The sequence below is a fragment of the Mastacembelus armatus genome, chromosome 1 (genome assembly GCF_900324485.2).
Source record: "Mastacembelus armatus chromosome 1, fMasArm1.2, whole genome shotgun sequence".
Taxonomy (NCBI): Eukaryota; Metazoa; Chordata; class Actinopteri; order Synbranchiformes; family Mastacembelidae; genus Mastacembelus; species Mastacembelus armatus.
In genome coordinates, this window is record NC_046633.1 from 11719466 (window position 1) to 11739582 (window position 20117).

Consider the following 20117-nt stretch of genomic DNA (forward strand, 5'->3'; position numbering starts at 1 on the left):
TACTGTGTGATGTGAACACGTAGGTACCAGAAACTGTCCTCTCTCTCCACTGGGCTCCCAGTGATTGTGAGTGGCTATTTCCTCTCCTGCTTTGTGCTGAAGTTCACTACCACCTCCTTTGTCTTGCTGACGTTCAGAAGGAGATTTTTGCTCTGGCACCATGTCTCCAGTTTCTTGATCTCTTCTAGGTAGGCCATCTTGTTGTCGGAGATCAGGCTCACCACAACAGTGTCATCAGCAAACTTATTGATTGAGCTGGAAGTGGCCACACAAGTGTACAGCAAGACCAGTAGGGGGCTCAAAACACACCTAAGGGGAGGCTCCAGTGCTGAAGGCTATCTTTTCACTGCTGTTATTAAATATTGTCAAAAAGAGTTGGCATAGTTCACTTACTGCTAAGGTTAGCTCTGAGCTAGTCTGCTCTTACACTTGCTGGGGAAAAAGCTAACAATTTGCCTGGTTTAGTGCAGCCCAGTCAAGTGAAAGCCAACTAATAGTCATGTTGATCATACCAGAGTAGCTCCTGGAGTGGCTGCCAGGTGGCACAGAGTGGGTTTGCTGCCAAGACCAAGCAGACTAGGAAGAAGTAGCTCAGTTAGAGGACGACTACATGATGCCAGCAAACACTCCCGAGCAATTCAAACTGGTGCTGGACAAAGGCAAGGTTCCTGTGGGACCAACACCTCCTCCTGTGATAAAGCATTTTGTTCCTCTACAAAAACAATTCAAAACAAAATAGCAAGGCTCCTCACAAATTAGGGCGTGGACTTGATGGGAGGAGGCAATGGACCAGTTATTGGTGTGCCACAACAAGGTGCTGAGGGTTATTCCAGAGGCTATCAACAGAGGGATCCCTTGCAGGGCCCTCAAGCTCCTTGGGTTTAGAGCAGTGTAATTAATCTAATTTTGATTTTGGCACCAAATCATGACAAAAACAATGTAATTGAGAAAAAATGATGTTGCCATTCTGTTTTGGTTATTTTGTCTTGTGTTCTGAGTGACATACGCACTTTGCAACACGGTGTCTGCTGCGACTTTCAACTGGAGTTCTTCTGCTTCTGTATCAGATAAGTCATTGTTGCAAAGATTCTATGGCTGTAATAAAATCCACCTAACAAGCCTATTCAGGCTAAGGGTTGGAGTGAAACCAAATTGGAGAATAAATTTGAGATCTTTAACCAGCATTTACTTTAGACTGAAGAAGCCACTTGATTAGTGGTGAAATGTTTTGACCTAACTACTAGAAGTCCAGCTGCCATCAGCAGCTTCTAGTTAAGTTCACCTGGACGAATGAGAATCTTTACAGACATGATGGATGCAAGTAATAACAGGTATAATAACAGGTACAGTTCGACCCTAAGACATCTGGATTTTGATAGCCTTTACGTTGCAAGCATCATGTCAGATTTAGTGCAGGCTTTAATACTGAAACATCACAAGCTTAAAAAAAAAACAAATTATAAACTAGCAAGCTGCTTTTCCACCTCAAATCAGGACTCTATATATTTCACCTACAAGCAGCTCAAAGTGGCTGCTGCAATAAATAGGAAAACTACATGATACACAGCAGATTTTAAAGGCAGAAGCTGTTACTATGACTTGTTTAATCAGGCCCAGATTAAGTTCCAAGCTCCATGTTTGGTTTGCTTATTCATACTTTTAAAAACTCACAAAAACACAGATGTTCCAATCTGAACTTTTATTACAAACCAATGTACATTTACATGTATGAAGAAACACCAGTGTCTTGTTTGAGCTTTTGCTTCATCAGTGTGTGTCTGTGTGTGCGTGTGTGGTACAGTATAAATCTGACTGCATGGGATGTCTTCATCAGTCTAATAGCTCTTGGTGGTCTCGTAAGCATCTGGGAAAGGGAGGCTGAAATGTCCACTTCCAGCCACTAGAGGCAGGATTCCAGCATTGGGAACAACGTTCCAAGACAGTGTCAGAGTGATGTTCTTATTGGCTCTGGAAACATAGACAGACACCACAATTAGTCAACATGTCACATTACAGGGAACATGTACAAAGTTAAGATATAGCCCACAAAAAAATTAACCTGTGAGATTTTTTCATTTTATTCTCAAGCTTTACACAGGGATATGTCTGGTATTTTAAACATGTACTTCATCGTACTGATCAGGAGCCCACACCTGTGCTCATTTCCACTGTCCACCTAACAAGCCTATTAAGGCTAAATTTGAGATTCCTACCAGCGTCCCCTTAGACTGAAGAAGCTACTTGCTTAGTGGTGAAACATGTTCGACCTAACTACAAGAAGTCCAGTTGCCATGAGTCAGATTCTAGATATCTCCAGAGTGTTATTTCCTGTTTATTTTGAAGATATCTCTTCATTTAAACAACAAACAAAAAAAGTAAAACAATTTAAAACAATGTAAAACAACAACAAACAAAGAGTCTGGAGAAGAGCTCTGTCCATCTCCAACAATGTTGTCATTGCAACTAACTCAGCTCACAATGTTACACCCATATCACTACACTCCCAATAGCTAACATTTCACACCTTTCACATCTAAGTACAGTACAATACATGAATGTGTTGCTGTTCTTTTTCCTGTTGTTTTTCCACGGCTAGTTTACAGCTAGTTTTAGTTTGATCTCGGTTCACATGTCCAAGTGTCCACTGGACTCTAAATTGCCCCCAGTGGCTTTTCCATTGATTGTGTGCACTAATGGAAAAATAGTTTAAAAGCTCTTGAAGAGCACATGAGTGGAGCAAAGTGGTATACAAGTATAAGACCATTTACCAAAGCATTCAGCAACCAACAGAAAGGTAGTTAAGGCGATAAGTACATTTGTCTCTAAACTGTAGTGTAGTATGAAACAGCAAAAAAAAGAAAGAGAAGTACTTCTTAATCATGGTGCCTTTGACACCATCCGACATTTCACCTAGCATCATTTCTGAGTCAAATTTCTACTTGTACATATGAAATATCATAACCTAATTGGCAGATTTGCCATGAAATGTACACTAGTAGCTGCCCGTGTGTGTCTAACCTGAGTCCATTCCCGTCATCAAAGAAGAAGTATTTGGACTTCATGTCTCTGAGGTTTAGTTTGGTATTTTCACCTCGAAGGACAATCTTATCCCACAACACCACCTGGTTCAGAGACTGACACACACACACACACAAAATTAAGATTAATTCCATCAGATTATGTCAGTGGCAATGATCAAAAAAAAGATAAATGATACAGGGTCATAATGGACAAACAGCCATGCTAATAGATAAATCAAAATGATAGAATAAAATTATTGACCTGTTGCAATAATGTGTATTAGTTAAAACATCCAATTTGACAAGTTTGAGAACAAGTTGCATGAAAAAGAATTATAATTGCTGTTAATTTTCTTTTGATATGAATCTACTAATCACTGCAGTTTTAGTCTGATGCACATGCTGTATATAAGCACATTCACACTCAAATCCCTCACTCAGAACTGCATTTCTTCATAAATGGCCAGTAATATGCCTGTGCATCAGTCTTAACGTCAGTATGTGTGTGTGTGTGTGTGTGCGTGCTGAATATGGCTTACATTACTTTTTGTAGCATACTCTGCAGACAGATAGAGAAACAGCTGTTTAACGTTCCAGTCAAAAATCGGCTGCAAATGTAGGGAGAGTTAAGGAACAACAAGAGTACAAACATTTACCCGTAGGAACCAAAACTGGTTGAGTTCTTGTCTGTCTTAAATACTCATATCTGAATTGTCCTCCGGGGATTTATAAATGTGTTCGTATGTCTTCAGATGTAAGTGGGTTTAGTTGTACCACAATTCTCAGGACATGAAATTGAATAAATCAGCTTGTCCAAAATCTCCACTGTAACCTTGGTTACTGAAACGTATGTATATGCACTGCATATTTCAGGACATTCTTTTACATGATACCCTTCCATGCAGGAACACAGTCCTATTTATATCATTAAATGGTGTATTCCACTCTAAGATCACAAATTGTCCTCAAGAAACTACTGACATGCACATTTCCTAAGATTTTTTTTTATTTAACCAAACTGACAGCATATAATCTCAGATCTCTCTTCTCTCCTGGCCAATCTCAAAGTTTTTGCTTTTGTCCAAGATTCCTGATTTCTCAACCATGTTTATATAAGGTCCAGAGTCCAGAGAGGAGAACAAAAGATTCATCCCTGCTGTTAGACTCACATATTACTTTAATTCTTTTAGATCTCTCCACCTCAGACCACCTTGAACTGACACTCAATGAGAGGTCTCCAAAACAGATAAGCATCTTCTTTAGCAACCACCTCGCGTGGAGTACTATCAGGATCTATTTCATTCCCCTACATTTGTTTCGTTTCTGGTCTATTTTTAGAAACTACATCTCTTACCATTGTCACACAGTTGATACCAAGCAATACCTGATCCACCCACTGTTAACTTCCTTGATGTAAAATGCTGCATGGTAAAAAGTGTTATGTTCCTTTTAGAAACGGGTGGTGTGACATATGCATGTTTGTGATATCTCTGTCAGTGTTCTGTTGGCTGGACAGCTGCTTGGACAAGAGCGTGTGGAACTCGTGTGCTGGGGGAAGGTGGAAGTGATGTTGGTGAGGAAACCAGATGGGGGGCTGACGTGTTGTTGATCATGACGGTGCCAACAAAGCTGTTCTACAGTAATATTACATATGTGTCGCTTGTTGAGCTCCCTTTAATAAAACAGGGCCCTATATGCCCAATAAATAAGCAGATCTGATTAAATGTCCTCTTGCTGATGTACTGGCTCTCTTTATTAGTATCCAGTACAGATTAGATTTGAAGATTCTTTGGTTTTATTTTACATAGATTGGAACCATATATCCCTGAAGTCTTCATTGTTTTTAAAAATGATTACTTTTACACATTTGGTGGACTACAAGGCAGGCTTGCAAAATTAACTCATTTGCAAAATTTACTGTTAATAATAGGCCTAATGAGTTTAAATTTTTTTTTTTTACGTGTGCTTGAGCACCCTTAAAAAGGGTCTCAAATTGCCCCTTTTAGGAGTAGGCAAACATTTCATATGGCGGACAGACCATGGGAGCCCCAGCACATTTCCCTGTGGCCTGACCTGGATGGTCAACATGACCAGCAATAATATTATACTAATAAAATTTAATAAAAGATGTCATTACTTCTCTTGGCGATGCACACAGCAACAATAGTGCATGGCAACCATCCACCTGTTTCTCCACCACTATTGCTCTAAACAAGCCAACAGGTGTTCTGTTGATTCGTGCTACCTGTGGTTTGTGCCCTGCACATACATAGACCCCCAAGCCTGGGCTCCGTTTCCACACCAATAATTCTGTGCAAACATTTTAATCAAGCTGTGTGACTTCTGCATATATCTTATGGTCTATCAACATTTTAATACCCCATTATGCTCAATATATTCTAATAATCTAGATTATTTTCATCCCAGATGAACAGACCTAGTCGACTTCCTGTTACATCAGCAGCCTCTTAGTTTGCATTTACAGAGACTGGGATGGACTCAATTCATGTTTCAGTCTGCCCCTTGATATGCGCTATAAATGTACATGTACTATACTCTAGACATGCAACTGTCTAAAGGATATCAGCTGAGAGGTCAAAGGTGATGAAACCCAGATCACTGCGCTCTCTAGGTCCTGTGAAGTCATCAACGTTCTTCCTGTTAGAGAAAGAAGAAACAGGAAGAGTGAGGTTTGAGGAAAGACTTGGTTGGTTGTTTGTTTATTTATTTTTCGCTGTAGCACCACCTGAGTCGTCTCCTCCAATTTCTACCTGTGATGCTTTATTCAACTTCCCGCGTCTACTACCTGCGCAGATATCAACTGCGCAACTGGGTTGCCAGGTTGAGGACACCAATACGTTGAAGTTTGTATGACGTGTCGATTATGTGATGTGTTTCATACAATACTGTGCAACTGGACAGCCTCGTAATAACATATTGATGACATTATTCATATGATAGGTTTGGGTCACACAAACTACGGGAGTTTACCGGGAGAAATAAAACGGGAAGGGGGGTGGGAGACGGGTATGAAATACGGCGGACTCCCGGGATAAACGGGCATGTTGACAGGTGTGGTTATAAGGTGTCAACAAGGCAGAGAAATGATACATAAAATAAACCTGTGCTGGAGCTTTAACCGGACAACAGGAGCGTCGTCAGCTCGTCATAAAAATCATTAGCTGCAGGTGTGAGACATTCAAAAACCTAACTTAGTTAAAATGCCCATCGCTCTACTTAGAGCTGCATTAAGGCTGACACACCTTGGCAGAACTGCAGCCAGGTATTCTAGTCCATAAAACATTAGTCCAGCATGGACCCAAACAGCAGGAAGAAGGCCCATCTGGCTGTGCATCTAAAAAACACCAGGACCAGCTGCTCATTGACCGTGGATACAAGCTGTAATGTTAGCTTCAAAGCATCGGTACTGAATGTGACATACCTGTAACATCATTATAGTAAGCATACAAGGTTAGAATGAAACAACGGGGACCTTACAGCATGACTTTAGAAACGCGGATGTCCACGGGAACTCTTCTGTCTTTGAAAGCCGTCGTGATGAAACAGCCGAAGGTAAGAGCAGCCATGACGCTCAGGGAGAAGGCGAACAGAGAGTTAGCTCGGGACAGAACCGTGTTCATCCTTAAATATTAAATACCAGCCACACGTCCAAAAACAAGACAAGAACCGCTACTCCACAGGTAAATATGTGTAACAAGCAGCTAGCTGCTGCATCCACAAGAGTCAAGTCAGGTTTTCAGAATAAGAATGTACTTCCTGTTCCCGCGTTTCAAAATAAAAGCACGGTCACCTGTGTTTTATAGATGGTCATCATCATCATTGGTTTTGGACAGAATTCTGTAATATTGTCTGTGGCTTGTTAAAACACAGCTCCAAAGATTTTGCTGTGAGAAAGAAATACAATGTTAAAGAATATGTTATTGCAAAGCCGAAGTTTATATTTCATTCAGTTTTATGTGAATCCGCGTTAACTTGACATGCAGGAAAGACTTTAAATGCGGAAGAAGACAAACTTTATTTAAAACAAATTGAAAAACAGAACGTGTCACATGTTCACGTCTATGGCACACGGTTGCAGCACGGTCCCCGGTTTTTTATTTCCATTCATTTAACACTTAGCACACTCTTTTAACAGCAGGCTATTGGGGTCTGGAATCCCTGCCATAGAGAGTCTATTGGTTGTTCTAATAGGCCCCATATAGTGCTAGTGTAATAAAGGACTGCAGAATGGATGGTAAATCCAAGCTGTACATGTGAGGAGAGATCCCTGTCCTTACACTGACTGGTTGATCATAAAAACTGTCATTGAAGATTAATGAGCCCGTCCCAGAAGAAGCCATATAAGCCCAAGCCATGACATTACCTCGACTGTGTTTTGCAGATGAGTTTGTATGTTTGGGATCATGAGCAGATCCTTTCCTTCTCCAAACTTTGGCCTTTCCATCACTTTGGTAAAGGTTCATCTTTGTCTCATCAGTCATCAGTCCATAAAAGTTTGTCTCAGAATTTTTTAGGCTTGTCTGTACTTTTCCAGCCTAGTCTTCCTATACTTCTTGCTAATGAGTGGTTTGCATCTTCTGATGCAGCCTCTGTTCTTTTGTTCATGAAGTGTTCTGGGAACAGTAGATTGTAATACCTTCAATACTGCCCTCTAGAGGTTGTTGTTGATGTCACTAACAGTTGGTTTAGTGTCTTTCTTTACAGCTGTCACGTTTCTGTCGTCAACTGCTGCTGTCTTCCTTGGTCTACTCATTCAAAGTCTGTTACTTGGTACACCAGTGGTTTCTTTCTTCTTCAGGACATTCCAAATGGTTACACTGACTATAGCCAATGTTTGTGCAATGGCTCTGATTGATTTTTCCATCTTCTCTCTGCTTCACAATTTTCACCCATAGACAGCTCTGTGGTTTTCATGTTGGTTACACCTCTAACTATAAATGCAGTCTACACAGGCAAAACCCAAATCTGAAACTGAGCATAGACATTCAGCACTATTTATTGTATTGTTTGAACAGTCAATGTAATAGGATACGCGTGGCCAACAAAACACACCTGTCAGTCACATGTTCCAATGCTTTTGCTCAAATGAAAAATGGGTGGATTCAAACAAAAGATGTGTATCAGGTCCTGGTGTAAATACCTGGAAATAAAAGCTGAAATGTTGATTTCTTGTCTCATATTCATCTTTTGATGTCAAACGCAAATGTTTTCAGTCTACAGCAAAAATAAAGGAATTGTCCTCATTGTTCCAATACTTTTGGAGGGCAGTGTATATGTTTAAACACTGTGTGTGCGGCCATTTTTGGCCAACATACCCACCTGTTTAAGGTCATGGGGATCTGCCGGAGCCTATCCCAGCTCTCTTTAGGTAAAAGGCAGGGGTACAACCTGGACAGGTCACCAGTCCATCACAGGGCCACATAGAGACAATCAGTTTCACTCCTATGGGCAATTTAGAGTCACCAATCAACCTGACACATGTTTTTCGACTGTGGGAGGAAACCAGAGTACGTCCCTGTACACAAGCACAGGGAGAACATGCAAACTCCACCCCTGCTGGGTTTCGAACCAGGAACCTTCTTGCTGTGAGGCAATATTGCTAACCACCAAGCGACCGTGCTGGCCTTCTTCTATAGAGTGCAGATGCTTTTCTGCCTCTGCCAGCTTTACTTTGCTTTTAGTCCTTCTCATTTTACTGAATGATTTTCTAATACATTTTTTAGCATTATTTTTAGTCTTTTTTTAATCAGGCTTGAGATTTTAGTGAGCGATTTTTACTTTTATCAAGAAACTGGCCTACTGAGTGACTATGGCCATGTTTATTTTCAACATGTCTGGGGGAAAAAAACACGACGAATTTATTGTGCCGGATATATCTTCAGGAAATCAGCGTGCTACAAATGAAGATTCTCGCTCTGGATTATGAAAAAGGACTTCACGACACATTCCTGTCCCGACCTAGTGGTAAGAAAGCAAACCTATTAGTAATAAATGCTATGGTGACCAAAATGCTACAATGAACCTGTATGATACAGTGTCTTTCCCAGAACATTCGAAAGTGGGAATTGGTCAGAATGAAGCCACCTGGCATAAACTTGGTGCCAAGTCAAAGCCTCACAGAATTAGAAAGAAGAATGTTGGGACCCCAGGAGCATATGTAGCATCACCAAACATACAGCTCAGAGACAGATTTCAACCCCTGTCTGAACTAAATTTTAATAAGCAAGAAATGTAAACTTTGGAGTTATTTTTGACCAGGACATGTCCTTTAACTCACACATAAAACAAATTTCTAGAACTGCATTCTTTCACCTGCGCAACATTTCCAAAATTAGGAACATCCTGTCTCAAAATGATGCAGAAAAACTAGTCCATGCATTTGTTTCCTCAAGGCTAGATTACTGTAACTCATTACTATCTGGATGTCCTAATATCTTAATAAAAAGCCTCCAATTAATCCAGAATGCCGCAGCCAGAGTCCTGACAGGAACTAGCAAGAGAGATCATATTTCTCCTATATTGGCTTCTCTTCATTGGCTCCCTGTAAAATACAGAATAGAATTTAAAATCCTTCTTCTCACATACAAATCCCTTCATAATCAAGCTCCTTCATACCTTAAAGACCTCATAGTACCATATTATCCCAATAGACCACTTCGCTCTCAGAGTGCAGGCCTACTTGTGGTTCCCAGAGTTCTCAAAAGCAGAATGGGAGGCAGAGCCTTTAGCTATCAAGCTCCTCTCCTGTGGAACCAGCTCTCAGCCTGGGTTCAGGAGGCAGACACTCTCTGTACTTTTAAGGCTAGACTTAAAACCTTCCTCTTTGACAAAGCATATAGTTAGGGCTGGCTTCAGGCAACCCTGAACCATCCCTTAGTTAGTTATGCTGCTATAGGCCTAGACTGCCCGAGGACCATCGGTGCACTGAGCTCCCCTACCCTAACCCCCCCCCCCCCCCCCCCCCCTCTCCCACCTCATGTATATTCCACCATTGAATGTTACTAACCTTGTGCTCTCTCTCTCCCCTAGTTTGTGCTCTCTCCCTCCCTCTCTCTCTCTCTCTCTCTCTGTACCTTCTGCAGGTGTCCCTGGTCCTGGAGCTGTTTATCGCTGATGTGCAGTTACTGGCCCCACCAACTTGCAGTGTCTATTTGTTGTTTATTGTTGCTGTTCTTTTCTCTCTGCTCTATCCACTCACCCCAACCGGTCGAGGCAGATGGCCGCCCAAACTGAGCCCGGTTCTGCTGGAGGTTTTTTTCTTCCGTTAAAGGGAGTTTTTTCCTCTCCACTGTCGCCAAGTGCTTGCTCATAAGGGAATTGTTGGGTTTTTAGTTTTAGTTTTTGTAAAGTGCCTTGAGATGATTTGTATTGTGATTTGGCGCTATACAAATAAAATTGAATTGAACTGAATTGAAATGTCTGCTGTGACTGAAAAACAAATACAAAAAATGGCAGCCATGAAACTAGACAGACAGAGAAAGAATCTGTGCAACAGAGATATCCTGCTGCTTGGAGGTGATGACATAAATGAGTAGAATTGTTACATGCAGCTACCCAAGTGCTATGGTCACTGATATAGCAGCTCTCCTCCCCCAGGTCATCTCAAAACACCAAGAAGTCACACAGCTGATCCTGCATGTGGTTCAGTTCACACCAAAACAGGGGAATCTGAAGTTTTAACCATCAATGCTGTTGAATTCATTCCCCTAGCATTGGCTGCTTGCACTGAACCCAAGGCCTGTGAAATAAAAGTAGTGCACTTCATTGACAACTTCAACCTGTTTTGGCAACGTGTCAAGCTGTTCAAGGGAAAGGACCCACACCTGAGCAAATGTGGAATGAGACGACTGATAGATAACCTCCTCCATTCTCTGAGACACCACAGTGGGTATGGATGGCCGTGGGCTCCTCTGAGAGAAGAGAGGACTGAGGAAAGCACTCCTACCTCACTAGCCAAGCATCCCCCTCTGTCAGCATTTCCACTTGTGCAGAGGTGGGAAGTAACAAAGCACAAATACTTCGTTACTGTACTTAAGTAGATTTTTCAGGTATCTTTACTTGAGTATTAATTTTTCTGATGACTTCTAATCCCTATATTAAACACAAATATCTGTACTTTTTACTCATGCATTATCAAAACAGACTTGTTACATTTTCAACCTCTGCAGATGATCACACGAAGTAAAAGACGTCACTAACTAGAGAGGGAAATCAAATGAGTGTACAGGTTATGAGAGAGAGAAAACTTTCAGTGTGACATGGAGGAAGAAAGGGATCCAGGGAGTATTGCCGAGTCCATAGACGATGTAGCTAATTCAGAAAAACCAGACATTCCCCATCCATGGCCGTATTTGTTATATTCAAGTATGTATCTTTTAAAATGGAGGTAAAATTATCCCTCCATACACTACATAATCATTTACAAGTTTGACTGTTTAGTTATTACAGGTGATTTTAATGTACACGTGAATAATGTGACAGAAATGCCACAGAATTTCCTGTGGTCCTTGAAACCTGCGGCCTTAGTCAGCATGTTAGTGAGCCGACCCATAACAGAGGTCACACTATGGACCTAGTCATTGATTTTGCTTTGTCTGATCATTTTTTGATCTGTCCATAAGTCCCAAAGAAGCAGCTAAACAGTTGTTCAACAAAGACACAATAATGATAACACCAGAACAGTGTTTATGGAGATGATCAGCTTTGAAAATACCTAATTTTGCGTGCTTCGATGCTTTTCAGTCTGGTTTTAGGCCTCAGTCACAATGTAGTTATGACTAGTCAAAATGTCATTTTAGATATCTGAAATGCAATTCTGGATACTTTAACCTTTTTATGTTAAAATGGCGCGATTAGATATCATTATTATTACATTTACATTATTACATTACTAGTCAAAAGTCACATTAAAGATATCTACAGTTCATTTTTGACTAGTCAGAACTCAAATTTCAGATATCTACTAAATTCTGACTAGAAGTGATATATTATTTTTGGACATCCATAAGGATGTTTATGATCTCTCTTAAATGTTTCAAATTTCAGATATCTTTAATTGGAATTATGATGTCTATACTTCAGCTTTACTTTCAAATGTAATGTAGATATCTGGAATTCACATCGTGGCTCAAAATTTAGTTGCAGATATCTTAAATGACAGTTGTAACTAGTCATAAATATATAACACATATCTTGAATGTATAAGATCTAATCTAATTTTAAATATAAATATATATACAGGGTTCACACACGCACACACACATATATATGTCCACCTATTTGATGTTAAATCTGATCTGCCATAGTCGACACGTTGCCGTCCATGTGAGATGGTCACGCAACAACAACACAGCCATTCGGCCAATCAGAGAGCTGCAGTCGTTGCTGTTTCCCTCAGCTACAATCATCTTGAACGGTAAGTGCCTGTATTGAAGCTGCTGGGACATGCCATGCCGTCCGAGACGTCGGAGGTATCACGAAAAAGAGCTACTGGGCCGGTACCTTTCCCCGAACACGGCCCAGAGAGGAAGAAGACCTGCTGGGGCATTCTGACCAGCCAGGGTACGTACGCTGCTGCCGCTAGAAGCGCTTTCCTGAACACTAAGTGAAATATCAGAACAGGTGTGGTGACCTAGGGGTGGATTGCGGTTCATGTTTACTACGATAAACGTCTACTACGATTAAAAAACTATTACTGTTTTATTGACGTAACGAAAAGGGCGGAGCTAAGCCGCAGCACACGAACAGCGCATCGTATATTCACACAAGTTTACTGCTTTGGAACTGCTGTTGGCATAAATGTCTCCTCAGGGTAATGTAACTGGCATAAATGTTTCCTCAGGGTAATGTAACTGTCATAAATGTCTCCTCAGGGTAATGTAACTGTCATAAATGTCTCCTCAGGGTAATGTAACTGGCATAAATGTCTCCTCAGGGTAATGTAACTGTCATAAATGTTTCCTCAGAGTAATGTAACTGTCATAAATGTCTCCTCAGGGTAATGTAACTGGCATAAATGTCTCCTCAGGGTAATGTAACTGTCATAAATGTCTCCTCAGGGTAATGTAACTGGCATAAATGTTTCCTCAGAGTAATGTAACTGTCATAAATGTTTCCTCAGGGTAATGTAACTGTCATAAATGTTTCCTCAGAGTAATGTAACTGTCACAAATGTCTCCTCAGGGTAATGTAACTATCATAAATGTCTCCTCAGGGTAATGTAACTGTCATAAATGTCTCCTCAGGGTAATGTAACTGGCATAAATGTTTCCTCAGGGTAATGTAACTGTCATAAATGTCTCCTCAGGGTAATGTAACTGTCATAAATGTCTCCTCAGGGTAATGTAACTGTCACAAATGTCTCCTCAGGGTAATGTAACTGTCACAAATGTCTCCTCAGGGTAATGTAACTGTCACAAATGTCTCCTCAGGGTAATGTAACTGTCACAAATGTCTCCTCAGGGTAATGTAACTGTCACAAATGTCTCCTCAGGGTAATGTAACTGTCACAAATGTCTCCTCAGGGTAATGTAACTGGCACAAATGTCTCCTCAGGGTAATGTAACTGGCATAAATGTTTCCTCAGAGTAATGTAACTGGCATAAATGTCTCCTCAGGGTAATGTAACTGTCATAAATGTTTCCTCAGAGTAATGTAACTGTCACAAATGTCTCCTCAGAGTAATGTAACTGTCATAAATGTTTCCTCAGGGTAATGTAACTGGCATAAATGTTTCCTCAGAGTAATGTACAATGGTGTGAAAAAGTGTTGGCCCCCTTTTTGATTTCTTATTTTTTTGCATGTTTGTCACACTTTAATGTTTCAGATCATCAAACATGTTTTTCATGGTAGCTAAATAGCAGATTCAGTGGTTGAGTCAGTAACATAGTGAGTTTAGGGACAGGTTAGGTTCGCCTGAGTGTAGTGATGAAATACTCTGTGACAGAAGCAGCCAGTCAGTCATCCAGCTGTCCAGAGGTGCTATAGATGGCGATCTGACTTTATGAACCTTTCAATTCAGTAGACTGAACACTAGACCTCAGATGAGAGGTCAAATGTCTTCAAGAACTTCAACCAAGTCCAGTTGCCCTCTATATAACTTCAGTATATACCATGACCTAGTGAACCGAGAATCTCTGCAGGGTCTGTGTATTTAGCTGCCATGGGATATTTGTTTATTGTAGGCTGTAAAATTAGCTTAAGCTTTGTAGGCTATATTAGGACAAAAATATGCAGAGGTTCTTTTACTTTCATTCAGAATGTCATATTTACCAGTGGCTGAAAGTGCCATAGGGGAAAAGATATGGATATGCTGTAGATTAGTCTGTGTCTATGTTTATGTAGTGTATGCGTAGGAGCATTTACTGCTGCAGCAGCTGTTAATGGGGAGGTCACTAGTGCCGAAAATAACCACAAAATAACCAGGGGGCAAAGTGCTGCTACAAATTAAGAGACATTTTTCTTCATTCAAAATAAGGTGCACAAAAAAATTCCATTGATATTTTTTTTATCACTTCTTTCACTTCTTTTTATTGAAATTTGTTATATGCACAGTTTATGTTATTGTAGCATTAGATAACATTCATCTCTCTGTATATTTAAGTTTGTAGGAAAATATGTAAATCCTGGTGAAAATGCCCCCACACTATATGTTGCATTCAAGTGTTAAATTAATTGTAATCTGCAACAGGGGATTTGTGTCTGAACCAGCAGAAGAATAAAACACCCCCTATCTGGTCTTCTCTATGCTTTAAACTAACAAAAGAAAAGGGCCTAAAACTAAAACCTGACTGCCTTCTGTAAAAAATTGACTGCTCCAAAAACACATACAAACTGAGGCAACAACTGGCTTACCTAGTGTCTCCTAGACATGGAAGTCTGCTATTTCTGTGTATTGTCTGGGGCCCCTCTCCTTACCTCCAAACAAAAAAAAAAACAAGATCACTTTTTGCTTGTCAGAGGTTCATATGGACAGTTTTTTCAAATTTTCAACTTTTGGGATGGTGAACATTTCCCTCCAACTACATGAGAGCTACAGGCTAGCAGCATGTCCTCTGGTAATATTCATGATGAATAACATCCACTTCACTTTAAACATGCAACAAATTGTTTAGTTGATCATTAAATATAAGAGACCAGTTACTTTGTCAGTTAGTGGCTCAATATGCTAAAGTGATTTTTTTGCGACACTACATAATACTCTCTTTTCTTGTGTGTGCATGTGGACATGTTTTCAGGGTCCTGGGCAGATCGCTCTCCCCTTCATGAAGCCGCTTCTCAGGGTCGCCTGCTAGCCCTGCGCACCCTGCTGGCCCAGGTAACACCCTTACACATAAACACTTTGAGTTCACGCACACTAAGGCACACTGAGCTTAATAAATCATTTAAGATTCTCTTAATAAAAATGATACGGTAGCAGGGTTTCTCAAAATAACATTGGTAAATAAATGTAGATAGGCCTACATTGATTGTGGATCATGAAATAAATGTGAAAAATAAATACACCTGACCACAGGGAATGGTAAAACACAGATGCAAAAACACACTGACAGTCATTAAAATGAAGGTGTATATGAACAGCATATTAGCAGATCATAAGCTGATCATTATTTTTAGAAAGCTGATGTTGCAGTGTTCAAATTTAAGTGCTGTCATTCATAGCATTATTATATTGTTTTTGATGGAGCATGTCCAGTTTGATTTTTGCCATACTATAGTCAACAAAAATGGCCTCTAGCTTTTTCTGTGTCCATTTTCCCCCGTAGCCTCTAGTTAGTCCAGTCTTGTTCTAGTCAGTGAACCAGTTTTTTCCACAAGTTTGTCCAGGTTCCTCCAGGTGAGACAAAAAATGGTGACGCATGTAGAGGACAGCATCATCACCACCAATGTGTTCTCTCTAAGCAAACTGTAGGGGATCTATTGTGTTTTTAACCTCAAGTCTTAGTAGGCACAGAATCATCCTCTCCAGGACCTTCATAATATGGGACGTGAGAGGCACCATCCTGTAGTCATTTAGCTCAGCTGGGCACTTCACTTTAGGTACTGGAACAATACAAGATGTTTTCCACAGAGCTGGGAGCCTGCTCAACTATAGACTCAGGTTGAAGATCCTCTGTAGAGGCCCACACAGTTGGGCAGCACAGTAAGATAAAAGACTACTCCTCTTACTGAAAAGCCAGATAGTGCCAACAAACCCCAAAAGCTATGATTTACACAGAATTTTGCTTTTATTTTTTAGGGATATCATGCCAATGTTTTGACCATCGATCATGTGACCCCTCTTCATGAAGCCTGCCTGTCAGGAAATGTCGCCTGTGTCAAAGCATTAATACGTGCTGGAGCTAGTGTAAGCAACACCATTATCACCATTGTTGTTATTGTGTTCACTGTGTCTACTCTGGCATTACATTATACTTAGGGTGCAAAACTGAACAAGATTTCCCAACCACAACAAATATGAAAACACAACAAAACACATGAAAACACATTTAAAAACATTTTTTAAAAATTGACATTTGTTGAATTAATCAGCATTTCAACAACAAAAGAGAAGACACTATAGCATATTACAAAACATTTTCAAAACTTTCAAAACTAAATCACAAAATTAAAAAAACAGAACATTTCAGATTACAGAAAAGGTTGGGACAACACTACTTGCCCATGACTGAACAGAGCCCAAGTAAATCAATCAGCTCATACTATATAGAAGTAAACCTTCACTGATGGTAATTGGCTAATTTTAAGGTGGCTTTACAAAAGGCTGAAGATAGGTAATGAAAACATAAGTGGCATTAACGTTCCGTTCTTGACAACACTAAGACATCAAAATGCTGTCACCCTGACCACCGAGCTAAACTGACAAGAAGGAGTTCATTGTCTGTAGAGTTCCATGCAGATCACATGGTTTATTAGATGCACTTAAGGTACTCTGTTACTACTGTTACTTTATTCTGTGCTTTAGAAACTGCAGCAATGTTACATGGAAGCTGATGATGGATGCCAAAGAACATGGATTAAAGTACATTTGTAAAGCAAGAAACAGGCATACTGTCATTTTATAAGACATCATTTTATACCAGGGAGTGTGCAAAACAAAAGGAATTGAATGCTGCAGTTGCTAATATATAGGCGCTTCCAGTTATGAACATATAGGCTAGACCCATCTTCTTTATGTTTGAAAAGGGACATTTTTGTAGCCAAATTAAAGATTAACTATGAACATATTAACACTTGTTCATCTAATGTAAAAAAAAAACAAAGTTCAGGGTCCCTAAACATTCTGTACCTTATATCATCCAAACAATAGGAATGCAGTTTGGAGATTGTTTTGCAGATTGTTGTGTTTCATAGAAGGTGGCAATTTGCATGTAATGTCCAGCATAGTTAATCTGCCATTAAACAGTATGTATGTGTTTGTTAGTAAATACAGTATTCATACAGCAAATACAATATTGCTCTCACCTTTTGTGTGTAGGTGAATGCTGCTACTATCGATGGTGTCACTCCTCTGTACAACTGTTGTGCCTCTGGGAGTGTCAATTGTATGGAACTGCTGCTGCAGAATGGAGCGCACACACACACTCTACATACACACTTCCCCTCAGCTCTACATGAAGCCTGCAAGAGAGGTAAAAAAGCCTGTATAAAGTAGGTGATTATATTATTGATAGCTTTTAAAATCACCATATCTTGCACACTTTCAGAAGAAATACTGTTCAACTGTGAAAAAATTTACGGGACCATAGGATAGATAAATCACAGTGTGCATTCAGCCTACATTCCAGCATTGCTCCTTGTGTAGCATCTTGGACTTCTAGAGATGTTGTCACGATGTACAGTCAATCACAAAAGAAGGCGCCATAAGCCAATAGTATTTAGGTTAGGATTGAGGTTAGGCATTTAGTTGGCATTAATGTCAGTAAGTGTTTTTACAGTTATAGTAAGACACAACAGTGTGTGTGTGTGTGTGGTTAACAGGTAACAGCCAGTGTGTAGACTCCTTGCTGTCTCATGGAGCAGATCCAGACTATGATGTGTCCCACATGGGCTCTCCTCTCTACATGAGCTGTATAAACCGACATACAGCCTGCTCAAAGATACTGCTGCAGAGAGGTTTGTCTTATTCATGGCAACTCTCTGCCATTTTAGTTTGTAGAACACCTATGTTACCTCGTATAACAGGAGCAGGTATCCACTTTTTGTATGATTCATCATTATTTTTAACTTTATTTGTCCATAAAACATGGTAAATTATTCAAGTTAGTCATTTAAGGACCAATAGAAGGCCACTCAGTATTATCATGTCCTGACCCCAAAACTGGAACCACAACTTGTCCAACTCCACTGCATAGTGGTCAAATATTGTGTGTATGTCTTCTATCTACATTGTGACTGCATTTACTGAACTTTTAATAGCATTTATGAGAGTTTCCTCTGCCCTGCTCTTGATGGCTCCTCTTGTCCTTGTCCTATCTAGGAGCTAGTGTTAATGTAGGGAGAGGAAATGACAGTCCCCTGCATGCAGCTGTCAGGCAAGACAGTACTGATCAGGTATTGGTGTTACTGGACTATGGAGCTGATATCAACCTCAGAGACAGTAACAATCAGCGACCTGTGGAGCTAGCACAACCTGGTGGAAAAACACAGCAGCTGCTGCTGGAATTTGAAGGTATGGCATTATATTCTGCTAACCTGATTTTCAACAATGACACAAATAACCTCTTAAATTCAAGCAGAGCCATATTATAGCTGCAAGAAGAAATCACTCTGTCACTTTGTAGGTTCTCCACGGAGTCTCTGTGAGTTGTGTCGTCTACAGATCAGAAATCTGATTGGTCGATCCAGACTGAAGCAGCTGTCCCTCCTTCCTCTCCCTTCCCTGCTCACTCACTATTTGGAGCACATATAGGATGACAGACACATGCAGCTGTACAGTGAAAAGCTGTACTACAACTTATATGCTATTTCTTTAAAATGTGAAATATGAATGTGCCACATTAACATATCACCACCATGGTTTTTATTGCGTGCTTGAGATTGGCTACCAGAACATCATGACATCAAACTTGGTTACACTGTTGGTTGTTAAGGTACACATAAGCTAAATGCATCTCAGAAATAACACTGTTTGCATGTTGTGTTGCCTTTGTCAGAGGTAACTGATGGGTTTCATCAGTGATGGACAAAGTCTAAAGTCCCCTTAATATTATATTTAAATAACAATATGTAAGCAAAATCAGGAAATGCACTTAAGATACTAAAAGCACTCTACAGAAAAATGTCCCTTGATTGTTTCATTATTAGTCTATCTTGACTCGTGTTTACTGTTGGCTAAGGTAAAGGTACTTTTTAATTGTTTAATGCAGGTCAATACCTCATGATCATTTTCATTATGATCTTCTATAATCTTTAGTTGTAATCTGGAGCATAGCTCTCTTGCCATTCTGTGTGTTTCCTCGTGTTCCTGTTCTCTTGAGACTTTTTTGGGCCATGGATGTTTTCTGATTTTCCTGCTCTCTGCTTGTCATCAGTTACTCCTCCTGGCTCCTTCCACTGTGTTTCCTGGATTCCTGTTCCCTGCATATGCTACTCAACCTGCTTCCCTGTGTGCCCTGTAAGTCAAGCCTCCCCAGTGTCAGCTATCTGACCTTCCTCTCCGTCTCTGTCCTGGTTCTTTGTCCCCGTGTGCTCTATTCATTGGTCTCTAGGTTCCTTGGATCCCCGTCTCTCTGATCCTACTACTCCTCCCTTTGTGTGTTTTCTCACCTGCTTCCTGGTTATTCCTGGATCCTCATTCTCATCTTCCTGTTAATGCTTTACTTGAGTTTTGAGTAAATAAAGTTCTTTACCTGCAGATGAACATTTTTTTTACATAGAACGTGACAAAAACAAGAAATGGCACTGTTTGCAGATTGTCAGTCACAAATATCAACAATATTTAGAAGCTGATAGAAGAGTCGTATCTTTAAAGGCTTTTTACAACATAGATAAGCCTAACTGTAATAACTGTACTCTCACAGGCCACCCCTTTTTAAAAACTCTCTGCACTGAGACCCTCCGAGCATGTCCCTGTTT

At 40.2% G+C, this 20117-nt stretch overlaps 2 protein-coding genes across 3 annotated transcripts; one reads left to right on the plus strand and one right to left on the minus strand.

The window, feature by feature from the left end:
• Window positions 1-1684: 1684 nt before the first annotated feature.
• On the minus strand, window positions 1685-6784 carry spcs3 (signal peptidase complex subunit 3). The gene is made up of 5 exons (XM_026303910.2): window positions 6519-6784; window positions 5605-5678; window positions 3560-3636; window positions 3019-3134; window positions 1685-1968 (listed from the first exon to the last, which is right to left on the minus strand). The coding sequence occupies exons 1-5, from the start codon at window positions 6659-6661 to the stop codon at window positions 1836-1838; spliced, it is 543 nt and encodes a 180-aa protein (XP_026159695.1). The 5' UTR covers window positions 6662-6784; the 3' UTR covers window positions 1685-1835.
• Window positions 6785-12409: 5625 nt separating this feature from the next.
• LOC113128515 (ankyrin repeat and SOCS box protein 5-like) lies at window positions 12410-20064 on the plus strand. Of its 2 annotated transcripts, XM_026303900.2 has the most exons (7): window positions 12410-12602; window positions 15278-15357; window positions 16279-16386; window positions 17518-17671; window positions 18021-18155; window positions 18520-18711; window positions 18824-20064. In XM_026303900.2, the coding sequence occupies exons 1-7, from the start codon at window positions 12491-12493 to the stop codon at window positions 18949-18951; spliced, it is 909 nt and encodes a 302-aa protein (XP_026159685.1). In that variant the 5' UTR covers window positions 12410-12490; the 3' UTR covers window positions 18952-20064. The 2 variants fall into 2 exon arrangements, with proteins under 2 accessions (XP_026159685.1, XP_026159686.1); XM_026303901.2 differs by lacking the exon at window positions 16279-16386.
• The last annotated feature ends 53 nt before the right edge of the window (window positions 20065-20117 follow it).